Source organism: Chlorocebus sabaeus, chromosome 13, assembly GCF_047675955.1.
Source record: "Chlorocebus sabaeus isolate Y175 chromosome 13, mChlSab1.0.hap1, whole genome shotgun sequence".
NCBI classification, from domain to species: domain Eukaryota; kingdom Metazoa; phylum Chordata; class Mammalia; order Primates; family Cercopithecidae; genus Chlorocebus; species Chlorocebus sabaeus.
Genome location: NC_132916.1, coordinates 4235261 through 4252589, shown reverse-complemented (window position 1 = coordinate 4252589; position 17329 = coordinate 4235261). Strand labels below are relative to the sequence as shown.

At 50.0% G+C, this 17329-nt stretch overlaps 1 protein-coding gene across 6 annotated transcripts in view; it reads right to left on the bottom strand.

Moving 5' to 3' along the window:
* RPS6KA2 (ribosomal protein S6 kinase A2) overlaps positions 1 to 17329 on the bottom strand; it is a 452505-nt gene that overhangs the window by 52525 nt on the left and 382651 nt on the right. For all 6 annotated transcript variants that reach the window (XM_008007794.3, XM_008007793.3, XM_073022282.1 and 3 more), the window contains one exon: positions 5191 to 5255. In XM_008007794.3, coding sequence (XP_008005985.2) covers positions 5191 to 5255 — 65 coding nt within the window. The remainder of the gene's footprint in view (positions 1 to 5190; positions 5256 to 17329) is intronic.

The window sequence follows — 17329 nt, the reverse complement described above, 5'->3', positions numbered from 1 at the left end:
TGATAACCAATAACAGTGATAATAAGGGTCAGTGCGACACTAAGGGTCTAGGCTCTGGACAGAGTTCCAGAAACAAAGACGTCCCTCTCCCCGATGACTGTGTGTCTCCAGCATCATCATTCGCTGCCTGTAAAAATATTTGCGGTTCCCTGGGTCCCCCTGCGAGGGACGCCAGGCTGGGCTGGGAGCCATCCTCAGACTGGCTTGTGCTGTCTGCAGTGATTAACTTTTACGAAGCTTTTTTTGGGTTCGTGCTAATTCTGTGTTCTCAGCATGCTTCAGCCATGGGGGAAAAACCAACACAGCTTCTATCGCTGGCCTCTACCGTATCCTCTGCAGAGGTTTGTAGTCGATCATTAACTCGTGGCTTCTTACTCAGCTCGTCAAGCAGAGCTGGCCTTCAGAAGGAATGGCTCCGTGTAGACATTCACCTGCTCATCTCTGAAGCTAAATTAAAAGGCAGGAGCCCACACCTCCACTGTTCCCACACTTACTGTCAGCAGATGGTCCTGCTCCAGCAGGCCACTGAAGACCCTGGGGACAGTATTGGGATGACAGGTGTTTACTTTAAAAAAAAAATAAAAATAAAAGATCTGCTGGCAGTATCAGGTCACAGACGGCAGCAGAAACCAAAATAAATATCCTTATATTTTCCCAGTTGGATCCTGAGGCAAGCCCTTGGGTGAAGTACCCAGGCAGAAATCTAGCGGTTAGGAAATGTCTTCTCATCCTTTGTTACAGAGTGTCTGCATTGCAGAGGGAATGGCTTTTGGTGTTAACAGTTCTTGCAAATGAGACTGAACTGTGGTTTTCAGCTATCTGAGCTGCTGAAAACCAGAATGGGCACATTTGGAAAAATACATCACGAAGTAAAATTACCTCTTAAATAAATACCTTTAAACATCTTGCATTTTAGCCCCCGCTTTCTGAAGAATGGGTTGATGGCTTGCCTGGATGTGTTATTGGGGTTTGAGGTTAGCCCTGAAGGCACATGGGCTGCTGCTGGGGCCGCAGACACAGAAGAACACACAAGCAGACTCGACTCATGACAGAGGATCAGCTGAGACGGGGGGACCACTGGACTCGTCCTGATCTTGACAGCTTCTAAGACCATCGTGGTCCTGAACACGGTGTTTTCATGTTCACACATCTTTGTTGGGAGCATCCTCCTTCTCCTCCTTCTGCCCCTCTGCTGGTTAATTCCACTTGCCCTCTTTCTCTCTCTTCCTGCTGGCCACTTCTGCTGTGCATGCAGCTCTTCCATTGGTGGACGATGGCGTTATGGGACAGCAGACTCCTCAGTCTGTGGGCAGCTGGAGGACGGGGCTCTGCCTTCCAACTGTTATGTCATGGACATGGACACTTTGCTGGGGCACGACCACGGTGAGCACCAAGCGTTATTTATCAAATGCATGAATTAATGCAGAAGTGGTGTTTCTGAGCTCCTCTGCCACTCATGGGCTGTGTGGGTTCAGGGCACTGGGCAGAATGAGAGCCTGCCATTCCTCTAGCACTGCTGCCGGCCTTCCTCTGGAAAGTACAGACATGAAGTAAACATGTCTGGTTCTGATCAATCATAAGGACCTCTCTCAAAACCAAAACAAAGCCAAAATAAAATCAAATTAAGTGCTAAGAGCAACAAAAGGAACATGTCAGCCCTGATTCTAGTCTGATTACTTTGAAATGATGCAGAAATGCCACCTTCTTGGGCTGTGTTTGCTCTCCAACCACAGAGAGACCAGAGCACCCTGAGCAGAGGCACTGTGTAGAGAAGGCTCTTACTGCCCCAGGACAAAGGTGGCTTCTGCTGGAGCTCGCTGGACCTCAGCATTCTGCGATGCACATTAATCTAATTTTTCACAGTTTTCCAAATCCATCATATTGTTACAATTCCAGGCATCTCACAAGGTTGTCTTAGCAAGTGTGTAAGCCCTTCTGGGCCATGCGTACTTCGGCGTGGCTCCACTCTTGGCTGAGTCCTCTGTGTTGGACTGTGTCACCTGGGGGTTCGGTGTGGAGCGACTTCTCTTTCCTCCCAACTGCAGCCCTCAGGGTCTCCCATCCCAGGCTGCTGCCCTGCCCACCTGCAGCTCTCCCTCCAGTCCAGCAACCCTGGTTCTCCATTCTCCCAGGCGTGGTCTTCGGAGGAAGGACTAGAGTGTGAGAGCGAGGCAATGGAGGGGGCAAGTCTCCCTTGACAGCTGTGACTCCTGTCTTGAGAGTCTCACTCATTCATTCACTGATTCAGTCACTGACTCAGTCACTGACTCATTCACTCACTTATTCACTGACACACTGACTCATTCACTTATTCATTTGCTCATTCACTCACTCCCTCACTCATTCACTCACTCCCTTACTCATTCACTCACTCACTCATTCACTCCCTCACATACTCACTCCCTTACTCATTCACTCACTCATTCATTCACTCCCTCACTCATTCACTCACTCATTAACTCACTCACTCCCTTACTCATTTACTCCTTCATTCATTCACTCCCTCACTCATTCACTCACTCATTAATTCACTCATTCACTCATTCACTCACTAACTCACTCACTCATTCACTCGCTCATTAACTCACTCACTCACCCCCTTACACATTCACTCACTCACTCATTCCCTCCCTCCCTCACTCATTCACTCACTCATTAACTCACTCACTCACTCCCTTACTCATTCACTCACTCATTCACTGACTCATTCACTCACTCCCTCACTCATTCACTTACTCATTCACTCACTAACTCACTCACTCACTCCCTCATTCATTCACTCACTCACTCCCTTACTCATTCACTCCCTCCTTCCCTCACTTATTCATTCACTCACTCACTGACTCATTCACTCACACATTCACTCACTCACTAGGGATTCATCAAGTGCCTCCTTTGAGCCAGGCCCCGTTTTAGAGCTGTGGGTTACATCTCTAAGCCACAGATTCCTGATCTTGCAGCTTACATTCTAGTGGCAGGAGACAGAAAATAATAATAAACATCAGAAACACACGTATTATGAGGCAAGTCAGAAAGTGGTAAGGGATACGAAAACAGAGCAAGGCCAGGGGGCAGGGGTGCTGGAAGAGGTGCTGCATGCAGTTTGGAAGAGCTGCAGGACAGGTCTCAAAAGACGATACTGAATGGAAGACTGGAAGGTGGAGACAAGTGAGCCCTTGGGGGACTTGGGCACGAGGGGCCTGGGAAGCCAGACCAGCTGGAGCCAGTGCTAGGGGGGGAACCTGTTCCATGGAGGCATGGGAAGGAAGCTCCATGAGGATGGGAGGGGTGACGCGTGGCTGTCCCGACCACTTTCCCATGCTTTTCCATCTGTCCCCAGCTGCATCCTCCTCGTCAGCACAGTGTCCTCCTGTGACACGTGCAGACCCATCTGTCCACCGCCTTTCTCTGCCAAGTCATCACAAGCCCCACGGAAGCAGGACTTTGTTCCATCCACGGCTCTATCCCCAGCCCTGGAAAGTGCCTGCGATTGGGATGCCCAGCAGAAAGGGCTGGATAAATGGAGAAGCAGATCATGCAGGGAGGAGCTATGTGGTCCCACCTTGACCACTGCCAGGTGGGGGAGGGGATGCAACATGCCGTGACCCCCTGAGGGGCAGGCGTCAGGGTTCTGGGCATGGTGCTGTGCTAACCATCCACAGGCTAACACCCAGGTCCATTCTCCACGAAACAGGCTTGTCTGAGATCTAAACGCCATGTAAGGTGAAGTCTCCATAGAAAATATATTCCAATGCAGAGTCGACTAACAGTGACCTGAGGTGCCCGTCTGTGAGGTGAGCGCAGCCTGAGCTTCTGATAAGCCTAAATTTTCAGGAAAGGTAAGTAAGAGACTCCAAAGGGAGGCCTTGGTTTTCATTTCTTGGAGGTCCTGGTTGGGAGGCACAGATGTCCTGAAAGTTTGCATGCTTCTCTCTAATCTTACTTTTGAAAAGAAGTCTAATCTTACAAAAGTTCTTTAATCAGAACTGTAAAACCAAGTTGTAAAAAGTTATCACTCTTTCCCAGCTTGAGTGCTTTGCTGGGGCTCAGGCTGAAGGAAGAGGAGAACCGGCTGGTTTCATCCAGCACTGGTGTTACACATTCCCAGAGGAGAGGTCTGGGGCTGCAGGTGGGACTCACCTGTCAACCACAGGGGCCACCTCTTCATGAAATGTGTGGAGGCCCCAGACTCCATGAGGACATAAAGAAGAGAGAGGAAAGGGAAAGCAAATAATAAACTCTATACAATAGAGGGCATTTACATCTTAAAAAGTATTCCATTAAAATCCTTTGAGGTTAATTTGTTAGGTCAGGAAAAGAAAATCCCAACATAATTGTTTTTGTGTTAACTCAAAGGAAAGAACTAAAAGCAACTGATAGGAAAGGAGGTATTGCCTTCCTCAGATGGGAAGAACAGCCTCTGAGTTTTAGCTGTGAGAATTCCCTGCGTGGGCGATACGTCAGATGCTGACAGCTTTACTACTTGGAGTTGGTGTCTTGGCAGAAATAGGCCATTGACACTTGTAGCTTGGTGAAAAGTGAGATACGAGAACTTCTTAGACAACGTCCAGCCTGGCCCAGAGAACCGGAAATGGCGGCTTTACTAGTAACTCCACGAACAGAAGCTCCAGTTTATTCTAACAACTCGGCACTTTTTTTGTTTGTTTGTTTTGTTTTTTATGTGACTTCCATGTGGGCATCAGCCTGACGAACGATGGAAAATGCAGTATCGAATCTGGGCCTGCCCATAGCCTTAGCACTAAAAGGTCCTGGTTGAGCAGCTCATCAGGACTTTTGCCTGCTCAGCCCTTGGGGTTAGAAGACAATCGCTGCTGGAGCAATTGGGAACGTGTGGGGCTTCGAGAGGTTGGGGAGTGGGTGCAGGGAGGACAGAAACCTCGACAGAGGACAGAAACATCGACTTTGACGGGCAGAGGAGAGTAGGAGGAAAGCTGAGGGGACTTTAGGCCTCGAGCTGGAGGGAGGGGCACTCACACGTTGGTGCCTCCCAAGTTGCCAGCCCGCTCAGCAGGGTCCTAGGAGCTCCCTGCCCGCAGGTGGCTTCTCTGCATTCTCCTCTGACCTACTTATGACCTGGACACTGAGGACCCTTTGCGCCAAGCCACGATGTTCCCTCCACCCACTTCCATGTCATGCGTGTGCAGATGGGGACTGTGGCATGCAACTTACGTTCCAGTCTATGGTCACAAAGAAGGGATGGCGCTTAATTTCCTCCACTCCATCAATGCCAGCACCTGTCACAACAACACAGAGATGATCATCAGAACAAATCCAAGATGGGGTTCTCTGAGTTTCCAACACAGCAGTATGGGGGGTGGGGGTGTGCAGAGGCAGGGCCATGGGGAGGACCCCATAGGCTCTTCACTCCTGCCCAGGGCACCTGCGCACCTGCCGATGCCCCCAGCTCAGAAAGCCATGACTCAGCTCCGAGGGCTTGTGAGGCAGAAGTGGCCTGGGGTTGGGGTGGGCGAAAGAGATGGTAAAGAGAGGCATGGGACAGGCCAACCAGGTGCTGCCTGCTGCATGTGAGGGCTGCCTGGCACCCCCCTGTCACGCCCAGGAGCTTGAGGTGCCTGCGAGTGTGAGCACCAGGTGGACCTCCCAGGAGGCCGGAGGGGAAAGCACAGAGCAGAGCTCCTGGCAAAGCTGCCGCAGGGATTAACCAGGGAGGGAAGAATTCCAGGAAATGAAAGGGGTTGACAGGACTGAGTCCCGGAAGAAGCCGGAGCTCAGCCTCCTGCCCACACCTGGCCACCCCTGAGCCTGCTCTGGCAGGTTACTGTTTTTACCTGGAGGCTACTTACAAATATCTCTGCTTTGTTCCGTTATTTCTACCTAACCTCCTGCCTTACTTTGTTGCTTACAATCCTAAGGCCCTGGGGCAGAAACAAGGGAGGGAGGAGTGGGCGGAGCACTGGGGGCCCTCTCGGGCAGCATGATTCTCTAACGGTGGATACATGTCTACTCATTTGCCAGAAATCATCACTGTCCCCCAGAATGAGCCCAGTGTGGACAAGGCCTTTAGTCAGTAACTCAGATCATCGACTGCAGAAGCGCACCCATTCATGCACGCACTACTGTTAGGGAAAGCTGTGGGGCAGGGAGTGAGTGGTCTGTGGAAACTTGCTGCAGTTTCTGTTTAGTTTTTCCATAAACTTAAAACTGTTCTGAACACGAAGTCTATTCATTCAAAACAAAAGGTCATAAAGCTCTAGGATTCTGTTTTCTCCAGGATGGGACGGCCGCAGAGGAGCCCCTCCTCCTGGGTCACGAGTCCGAGAAGAGGCGGGCTTGGCTGGAAGCAGCAGTGGTGGCAGTGGCCGGGGAATTCCCGCCAGCTCCGGGCCTAGGTCTGGGGAGGGTCTGATCCCTGGGGCCTGGCTCCTCTGTTCTGCAAGCTGTGTTCCTTTCCGCTGCCAACTCCTAACGGCCCTCCTCCAAATCAGAGCCGCCTGTGCCATGCATGCCCCTTTGTGGAGCCCCCCTCACGTCCAGCTCCCACTCCTGTAGCTAAGGGAAGAGCGTGGCTGCCTGAGGATGCTGTGGTCAGCACAGGCGTGGCCCAGCCTGTCCTGCTGTGAAGCTGGGCTGGGGTGGCACAGATCACTGGAGTCACAAGAGATGGTGCCATCATGGGCTGGACCTGGCCCATGTCCTGCTCCCTCCTACCCCTCCATTCTATACTCTGGGCAGTGATGTGGGGGCGACTCGGGAGCTGTAGTGGCCTCGGAAAGTCCCTCTAGGTGGTCAATGGTCCGGAGACAGTCCCCTTACCCTGGAAGCTTGGCCAGGGCCATGGTGCTAGGAAAGAACCCACAAACTAAATGCCCCTGAAGACACTCTCACGGCACTCTCAGTTTCGTGTTATTCACACTTTGACGTGAAAGTCCACCTACAAGGAATTAGAGGAAGGGCGCACATTCAGGAGTTTCTCCTTCCATGAGGACGCAGGCTCACAGGACAGACATAGCACACGGACATCTTGGTCATCCGATGCACAATCGCTGTTCCCATTTTACAGACGAGGAAACTGAGGCTGACGCAGGTCAGGTAACTTGTTCAAAATCAGACCAGAGGTTACGAGTTATAGGTACCTGGTTTGAAGGCACATCTCTGAAACGTAGCCGAGGTGCCCGACCTTCTCAAGTGTCTTTCCCCTGACTCCCTGCTGAGGCCTCTCCGGGTTCCCCAGTCTATCTCCTTTGTTCTCATCTAAACCCCGAGCCCAGGGATCTGATCCCAGGCCTTTGCAATCGCAGCAGCTGGCAAGAGCCTTCGCAGGCACACCAATGGCTGCTGTAATGAAATTTCCAGAGTGGCAGTCTGACTTCCAAACAGCCCTCCCCACGCGCCCATCCTGTGTGCAGGCCTCCTTTGATGATGACCAGAACTCCGGGTTGAAGAGTCCTTCTGGTCATGATGATTAACAGGAAGACCTTCCTCTGAAGTGTGCCTCTCCCCTACTCTTTTGTTTGGTGACTGTTGGATGCATGGCCAGAAGGGCTGTCAAAAGACTAGTGACTGGAACAAACAGTTCAGAGGCCCTGGTACACGCACGGCTGTGGCAACTTGTTGGCTGTACTTCTTTGGAGGATCTATTTCACATTTTGTACCCGCTGTATTTCCTTCTTATTCATCATTTGCAAATACGGTCTGCAGGAGTTTTAGAAAGTGAGGTGCACAGGAAATACAGGTATTGGTATAACTACTATGTAACTGGTATGTGCTGGGTTTACCTGGATCACTGAAGTCAACACATTTCTATCTTTACCTCCTTTCCCCCAAGGCAGTGAGATTTTGCACCATGTTTGTATTTTAAGGCCTCAGCAAAAAGAGTCGACAGGGGAATAACACTCTGGTTATTACTAAAAAATTACAGGTGTTCCAATTATAGGGGGAAACATGAAATAGAAGGAGGATTTGTGCACTCAGTGCTTTGACACCTGCGCCAATCCTCCCAGGGCAGTCGGGTTTATTATTTTTGTTAAAATAGGTGACTTTGCACTCGGCTCCCCTTTTTTATCTACACTGAACACACTGGACAAACGATGGTGAGCGGAGTTCTGGGCGGGGAAAATTGGAAAGTATCAGGCTGATGCTGGAATCATGGCTGACTCGTTATGGGATACGGATGACACGCGCTGAAGGCCTTCCTTGGTTCTAGAGGACTGCTGCCACTCATCCAGATCATGAAGCACTGACAAGAACAGGGACAGAAACTGCAAGCACAGAAGGCCGGAATCCCTCCTGTTAGGCTAAGGGATTTGTCAGTAAGCTCCTTAATGCAGGGTAAATAGGAGTTCAAGGTTCAGGGGAACAGAAGATTCAAGAATCACACTTCTTCTCTGTAGTAATAACACCTAATCCTGTTTGTTTAAATGGCTTGTGGTCTATCTCCAAATTGGGGCACCACCGAAAGTGTTCATCTGGGTCTGTGTCTCCAATTGCTGTGCTCTGGTTAAGGGTGTAATTCTGCAACCAGTTGGAACTCTCACATCAATGACTAGTTTTAAAGCGGAGTGCAGTGCCTGTGAGAGGATTTATTTATTTTTTTATTTTGGGGGGACTCATTCTGTCACCCAGGCTGGTGTGCAGCGGCATGATCACGACTCACTGCAGCCTCAATTTCCCGGGCTCAGGTGATCCTCGCTGCTCAGTCTCCTGAGTAGCTGGGACTACAGGCATGTGCCACTACACCAGGGTAATATTTTATATTTTTTGTAGAGATGGGGTCTCACTATGTTGCCCAGGCTGGTCTCAAACTCTTGAGCTCGAGTGATCCACCTGCCTGGGTCTCCCGAAGTGCTAGGATTATAGGCATGAGTCACTGCATGGATGATTTATTCTTTCATTGCACCGATTCTATCTAGCTCTTCTACTTCACATTTTTCACAAGGTAAGCCATTCATTTCATTGTAGGGCTTCTAAATTCTCAGTAGGTGATTCCCAAAGGGTTTTGGTATCTGTCAAAAATCTGTGCATTGTGTCTTTATATCTACAGAGAGCTTTGGGAGGTGGTTAATTCATGGTTTGGGACTCCTTTGCAGTATTTTCATTTTCGTTGTTTTAGAGTCGGACAAACCCATCTCCGACACTTCTGGGAACATTCAGTAGAAGCTTACTGGCTGCCTCCTGAGGTTCATCACATACTGTAAGCTTCTCCTAACTGGCCCACCACGTCCAGCCTATAACCGTCCGGGGCAACTTCCATGATGGATTTAAATACTAGGTCTGCTTTTCAACTTGTTCATCACTTACAGATTATCTATACATTATGTGTTTAAAGGTTGTTTTTTTTTTTCTTTTTTTTTTTTTTTTTGCCAATTTGAAATTTCATCTATTTCATGTTTACACCCTTTGTCAGGGAGTCGCTTGTGTCTCACAGGACTCAGCCGGTTGGGAGTCAGGGATAGGCTGGGGGCTCAGGCTTGAGCGGTGCAGGAGTGAGATCTCCAGACAGGCCCTGGACATGGGTCTCTAGCAGCTCCCTAGGGCTGGTTTGGGGCTGACCAGCTCCAGGTGATGGTGGGACTATCTGCCTGGTCTTCAGCAACCATCAAAGTCTGGCTTACGACAGGCAGTCTCGGCAATGCCAGTGGAAACTGGCGTGAGGACCAGAATGGGCCACATTTGAAGTCATTAAAAACACATCATCTGGAGATCGGTTCTGGACAGGAAAACAGTCACAAGAGCAACGGGAAACCCTCTGGCCGTGCAGGAGCTGTAGGCGGCAGGTGTGCTGTGAAGACAGCAAGCCCGGTTTAGGTGATGGGCGTTGATTCGCTGAGCTATTTTTATGCTCATCAGCACTTCACATCCTTTCTAACCTTTCCCTCACTTTAAACTTTCCCCGGGAGTCTCAGAATAGCTCAGGAGTTTCTAGGAGAAGCTACAGATGCTCATTAGGAATGAGCTAGAAAGCTGTCAGCTTTGGAAAAAAGGAAGATTTGGAGGTAGGTTCAGGAAGTTTTACACTCACTACAACTCCTCCTGTCCGGGGGAAAGTCAGGAGATAACAAACACCGGTGCTGAAAACCCCAGCAGTTCCTGGTCTCAGTGCACGATACATTTACAGCTGTTTCTAGACATCACTATGGTATAAACTTCTATCAGAAACGGAAGTCACTTAAGTAATGAGAAGCAGCAAACACCACACCCAGGGTTTAGCCCTACAAAGCCTGTTCAGCAGAAGCATCGCCTACATCTGCCAGCCTCTCCCGTCTCAGCCGGGAGCAGCGCCAAGCGCAGAGGGACCGAATGTCCTGCTGAGCCTGTCTGTGCAGAGCTTCATCCCAGAGCTTACTCCTGATGCTGCCTTGGTCCATGCTTACAGGGTGCGGTGCCGAGGGCGCTGGCCCGGAGCCCCTTTCTCACTTTTCTTTTATTCCGTTCTTTGAAATTCCTGAATTTGCAAATCATTCAGAGTCGCCGAGTCTTCCACCTGGGAGGCCCTTTCCTTGCACGGAGAAGAAAGCAGAGAGCCCAAGCAGGGGTGTGACCCTCCAAGGCCTCTATCGCGGGATGTGCCCACTCCCTGCTGCCAGCCCCAGCTTGTGGTCCTTCTGCTTAGACTGGCTCATCCCACGCTGCTAGAGCCACCCCAGGGTCTTTCTGTAATTCACAACCACACAACCACCAGAAAAACAGTGCTAAGAAATAAGGCTGGTGTCCCCTCAGCTGCACCCTTCAGAGCCCCCATGCCCACCACAACCACCGCGTGCTCCCAAGCGTGGCCCGGCCTCCAGCTGCTCTGTCTCCTCTCCACTCACCCGCTGCCCAGGCATGGGGATATCACAGAGTCACACGTGCCTCCGGGTGTACCATTTTTCCTCCCTTCCTACTACTACTTCCTGTGGCATTTCTTGGGCCCAGACGGCCAGCTCCCCCTGCACCCCGTCCAGCATCCGGCACGTCTTCTGAGACCCAACCCAGGCATCCTCACAGAGTGGCTCTGTTGCCCCCACTCAAATAGATCAGTGGCCCTAAACCAGCGGCCTCTGGAGGTCAGTGGCAGTGCCATCCACCTTCCTAAGCCAGCACCTGCTACGGGCATTGAGCACACGTTCACTGAACAGATCACACACAAAGGCTGGGGGCTTCAGTCTAGAACTCTTTTGAATGAAGACATTTTATCTTCAGGGGATGTGGAGGTGGCAGAAATGCTAGTCTTAGACTCAGAAGCCAAGGAGCCTTTAGCAACTCACAAGGGGGCAGAGGGCCGTTTTCTCACCTGCAGAGCATGACAGAGGAACGAGATGAGTCTAGTTCTGGTAGTCTGGATATGTATAAACACATTATGCCATCTCTTCCAGCTGTAAATATCTGTGCAGAAACTCTGGGAGGGGTCAACTTCCCCAAATTCCTATGCTGAAGCCCTAATCCCCAATGTCTCACCATATGACCGCATGTGCAAAAGGGGTCACTGCAGGTATGATGAGTCCAGCATTAGCAAGGCAGGCACACATCTCCTGTGACTGCTGTCCCTAGAACAAGGGGAAATTTGGACACAGACCCACACGGAGGAGAAGGTCACGTGGAGACAGAGGTGGAGGTGAGGGTGTGGCATTCACAGCCAAGGGTGTCAAGGCTGGCCAGCGAGGCCCCGGGGTCCGGGAGCAGTCAAGGTTGGCCAGCAAGGCCCTGGGGTCTGGGAGCTGTCAAGGTGGGTCAGCAAGGTCCTGGGGTCCGGAAGCAGCCGGGGACACATTCCTTTCAGTGGGAGCACAGCCATGCAGCCTTGAGCTTGGACCTCTGGCCTCCAGAGCTGTGGGAGGACACGTTCCTGTTGCTCAAGCTGCCCAGTTCGTGGTTCTTTGTCACGGCTGCCCCAAGAAACTCACACAGAGGGGCGGCCAATGAACAGCTCAGTGTTCACTGTGGTCCGCCGGGCATTAGAGACTTGTGTTTTTATCCGTGTTTCTCGCTACACTATGCGCACACAGAGGGCACATTTTTCCTTTGATTTCCTAATTTCTAGCTTATTGCTTTGCCCACTGATCCCTCTGTCATCTGGACTGGACGGAATCGTCTGGGAATCCAGGGGCTTCCCGCTGATGGGGGCTCATTAAGGAAGAGGCAGGGGCGAGGAGGTCGGGAGGCAGAGAGGGGTCCCCTCCCTCCCTGGGGGAGGCCATAGAGAGGGAGCGTCTACAGCTCGAGGCGACTCACACTAGGGGAGACACCAAGAGAGGGCAGGTGTGAGGCGATGAAGGCGCATTCGCCCCTCCTCCCAGCCCCCAGATTGGGCCCTGAGGTCCGGGAGAGCTCTGGCACCGACAGCTCTTATCCGAGAGGCTCAACACAGGGGAGGCTGGAGGTGTGCGATTGCCTTGCATATCCATGCGAGGGCCCAGGGTTAGAACGAGCTCTCTAACAGCCACCAATTCCCCAGATGGTCAAAGGGAGAACTCAATTCCAGGCTCTTTTGGAGGAATGAGAATAAGGCTCGCGGCAGTCAGAAGCCGGGGGGAAGTTCCAGTCACAAAACCAGCTGTCTGTGCAGGTAAAGGTGACTCTGCCCCACCAGGTTTTCAGACTATCCAGCTCCAGCTCCTCAGGCAACTAAATCCAGCGCCCTCCCTGGATAAAGGCTGGGCAATTAATTCTGACTGTAGCTTCTTCATGCCGAGCCTGGGCATCTTAGGTTGTAAATACACCTGTGGGAGGGTCCACAGCTCCTCGAAAGCTTGATGATAACTCACTTAGACACAGTTTGAAGGGCGATCTCGGCCCGAGGTGAGCCATTTTCCATGCTTCGGTGAGCTCCAGGGGGTTGGTATCTTTTAACCAACACCCATCGCTACTTTTACTTAACACTTCTTTTTATAACTTACACAGCCTTCCATGATAGTGCATGCAGACTGACCTCACTTTTCAATACTCATATAGTATCCCTTGTGTAGATGACGGTAATTCAGTGAACTGTCCCTGGGTGATGTGGGTTTCAGCTTCTCATCTCTCTCTGTGCACTTGTGTGAACATATTTGAAGGATATATTATTTGAGGTAGAATTACTTGGGTGAGACGCATATACTTTAGTTTTGTAGAGATTTTTCAGGTCGACTTATGAAAAGTGGGACAAACATACCCCTTCACCCGGAAGTTGGGAAACTGCTCTCCCATCACCAACAATGGGGGTTGCCAAATGTGTGCCTCTGCGCTGACTTTAACTTGAGAGGTAAAAATGGGCTAGACCTCCTCGAAGATAGTAAGGACATGAAATATCACGAAGAACTGTACAGGTACTGGCTGATTCGAAAGCACAAAAACATTCATGGAAAGCAACAAGCGGCATGCTTTAAATAGCCCCTTCATAAGACAGGGAGGGCTTTAGGAAAAATCCTCAACTCTCGCTAGATGTTTTGGACCTGACAAGCAAGAACCTTATATTCCTTAAGATTGTGATTATATATATATGTGTGTGTGTGTGTGTGTGTGTGTATATATATATATTTTTTGAGACAGAGTCTTGCTCTGTCACCCAGACTGGGGTGCAGTGACGCGATCTTGGCTCACTGCAATCTCTGCCTCCTAGGTTCGAGCAATTCTCCTGCTTCAGCCTCTTGAGTAGCTGGGACTACAGGCACCCAGCTAATTTTTATATTTTTAGTAGAGATGAGGTTTTGCTGTTTTGGCCAGACTGGTCTTAAACTCCTGACCTCAGGTGATCCACCTGCCTGGGCCTCCCAAAGTGCTGGGATTACAGGCACACACCACCACGCCTGGGCAATTTTTGTATTTTTAGTAGAGATAGGATTTCACCATGTTGGCCAGGCTGGTCTTGAACTCCTGACCTTAGCTGATCCACACGCCTCGGCCTCCCAAAGTGCTGGGATTACAGGCGTGAGCCACAGTGCCTGGCCGATTTTATGTAAGTATCTTTCTTCTAGTGTTTTTCTAAAGCTCAATGCTTTTTGCCCAGTTTTTCTACAGAATTAAAATTCTTTACAAAATTCAATGAAAACAAGTAAGTTGGGATTTTTACAAAATTCTGAAATTAAGCTACAGTGAAATTCTGGGAAATTCTCTGCAGGAAAAGAGAATAATTATACCCTCATTCCATATTAAAGTAAAAAAATAATTGAGTTGTGAATTAAAACGATTTCATTTTTCAAGTTTAAAAGGCCAAGTCAAGTACTCTTATCAGAAATACAAGCATAGCTATAGGGAATTTTCCTGAAAAACCTTTTCAATTTTTAATTAAGACTGAGCAAAGCTCAAAGTGGTCTTTGTTGTTGCAAAGATTAGAAATAAATAAGCCATGAAGGCTCAGTTCTAATTTGTGGCTTTTAAAAAGGATACTGATGTCTGACATTGCTCTGGAATCAAGCCAAGGTCCCCTTTGAAATTGAATTAGTAGATCTTAAAGTATTTGCTGCAGAGTGAAGGCCTCTGCTGAGTTCTCTGATGAGATGGTTGACAGTACGTTTAACTCTCTGATAGATCTGAAAGTATGTGCTGCAGTGTGGAGGGTGGCTCTGTTGAGTTCTCTGATGAGACGGTAAAATGCATGTGCATCTCTTTGTTTTGGTGCAGGCACACACAGGTACACTAGAAGTCTTGGTTCTTTCTCATTTTACTTGGGTAGTCACCAGTTTCCAGCAGGAAACTCTGCCTCAGCTATTGGGGTCCAAGAGCCAAATGTGCTCCAATGAGATAAACAGATGAATCTTGGGATCTGGGCCCTCAGCGATTTTGCAGAGATACCACCCTTCCCTTTCAAATGCAACTGCCCTCGCTGGGGGAGGACTGTCCCAGGAAATTCTCTGAATAACACTGTGTCTGGGACAGGTGGCAGTATCTGTGCTTGCCCTGGAACTGGAGGAAAGAAATAATTTTCTAAATAGTTTGTTTTTGTCTTAGAAACCAGAGCCAGGAGCAATGACAGGGAGCCACTCAGTTAATGCCTAGAGGCCTTGCTTATGCGGGCTGCGATCACAGGCGGCTTCAGGCGACGATGAGGAAACAGAGTGTGACCTTCTCAGGCTGGCTCCACAGGAATAGCCGCTGGAGGAGGGAAAACCACCCTCCCAAATTAGTAAAATGGAAAGGTTTCATGAACTTCTCCAGTTTCAATAAGTGCAATCTGTGTGTTTGGGTGGGACTGGAGACACGGGAAGATGAGGGAGAGGAAGGAGGGGAGAGGGAGAGAGACATCACATCCTACTTCATTTCCCTAAATACCCAGAGTGCTTTATAGCCATGCTATAGGATGCCCTCACCACTAAGTAAATTTGGGGGATCATTTTAAATTGGTTGCCTCCCAAAAGGGACTGTTCTAAACAAACGTGGCCGTGCAGCCTTGACCTTCAATAAGGAGTTCCAACATTTTTCCGATTGCCTCAAAAGCGGAGATTCTCGAAAACCAGATGTAACAAGATGCCCCAAGCTTCACAGCCTGAAGACTGCGGGGAGCAGAAGTGGGTTCTGATGGGGTCGCTTTTACAGAACATGTTTGTGCCACACCAGGTAAGACCACCTGGGACATCTATGTGTGTGGGGAGAGGACACGCGCAGCCGCATGCTGTCGGAGCTGGAAGGAACCGCAGGGACCATCACTACCACCTTCGTTTCCCAGAGAAAAGGGGCGCCAGGGCCCATGGCTGTGCAGCTGGCCACAGCCTAGTCAGGTCTAGAACTCAGAATCCAGACAACCCCCATGCCACTGCGGGCCGCAGACCAGAAGCTCACAGAGCTGGGGCCATGGCCACCCAGGTCCTGCTCTCCCACGTCCTGCTGCCATGCCAACACCAGAGAATCCATCGCTTCTGGCAGCAGGATGGCCCTCAAACACCCAGGGGAAAGGAAAAATCAGGTCTGACTTCTTACGGAATCAGAAAGAATTAAGAAAGGCCCATTTTAAATCTTGAAGACCCCGAATGTCATGCTAATGAAGAATGATAAGAACAGGGCCTTTTTCCCCCCTTTTGAAGATTAAGGGCAAATCATGTCCTCACTAAATAAGAGAAGCTCATACGTAGTCTCCTCAGAAGCCCATGGAGAAGGAACGGGTTTGTGCTTCCACATTCGGGAAGGGAGGACCCAGGCCTCTGTGAGAGCTGCACTGCTCTCTGCCTCTGGCTGGGCGGGTGCTGACTAGAGCCGACTCCTGCACACACAGGGTCCTGGGACAAGCCCTTGTACCTTGGAACAGAGCCTTGCTCAAACGGAAAATGATGAACACAATTTTACAGTCTTGTCATGGAGATCGGAGATGACAGGGGTGCGTGCTTGGCAGGTGTGAAGTGCTAAGCAAATGCAGGATTGTGCAAGTCACTAGGAGAAAAACACTTTGTGAACAAGGATTCTGGGTGAGCGCACAGAACCAGCATGATGTCCACATCCACAGGCAGAGCCCCTGCATCCGAGCGGACACCGCGGGGGCCAAGGCGTGATGTACCCGCAAACCTGTGCTGTCTTTTCTGCTTTACCACTTGACAGGGAACATGGATAGAGATGAAGCAGGAGCACCAAGGGTCAGGCTCAACCAAACTCCACACACTTTGGGCCGAGGAGCTTTTCAGAGCACCTTAAACAACAACTGCAATTCCTTCAATTCACTTGAGTTCATGTGTATTCACCAGGGGCTCTGCGTGGTCTGGGAGCTGGACACAAAGATGAACCAGACACAACCTCTGCCTTCCTGGATCTCAACACTCAGTGAATACCTGTGGCCGGCCCAGCTGCCTGGCCAGTAAAGCCGCCACTCCAGCCCCCATTCCTTCCTCCAACCACAGATGCTTGGTCTCCTGGCTTCCTTACGGTGCCATGTATCACGAGTGCCATGGACAGGGTTCCAGCCAGCAAGAAGTACAGAGAACTCCCAGGGGCTTCCAGAAAAGCCTTGCTTTCATGATAAAGGGGGCAGAGGCAGTTGGCCCCATCCAGTTCCTTTTTTTTTTTTTTTATCTCCTGCAGTGAGGATGTGATGCCGGGAGCTGTTGCAGCTACGCTGTCATCACAAGGCACCAAGGATAAGGATGAAACGGCAGAGAACTGAGGATGGGAAACAGAAGCCACAGGAAGATCTGGGCAGTAGTTCAGCTGCCAACATCTACAACTCATCAACAACCACGTGGTGCGTTAATAAGAGAAAATGAAACTGCGATTTGGAAAACTAAATTAGTTGAATAAAAAATTTAAAATTATTTAACGGTTCTATTCCCGGCAGCTAAAAGCAATTCCTATGGATACACCTGTTTTCATAAGTGAATTTCGTTAAGTTTCTTGTTTGACCTGCTTTGAAGTACTGTCGTGAGAACTGAAGTCAGATGATGCACTGTCTTAGTGCAGTGCCGAGGCATCTTCT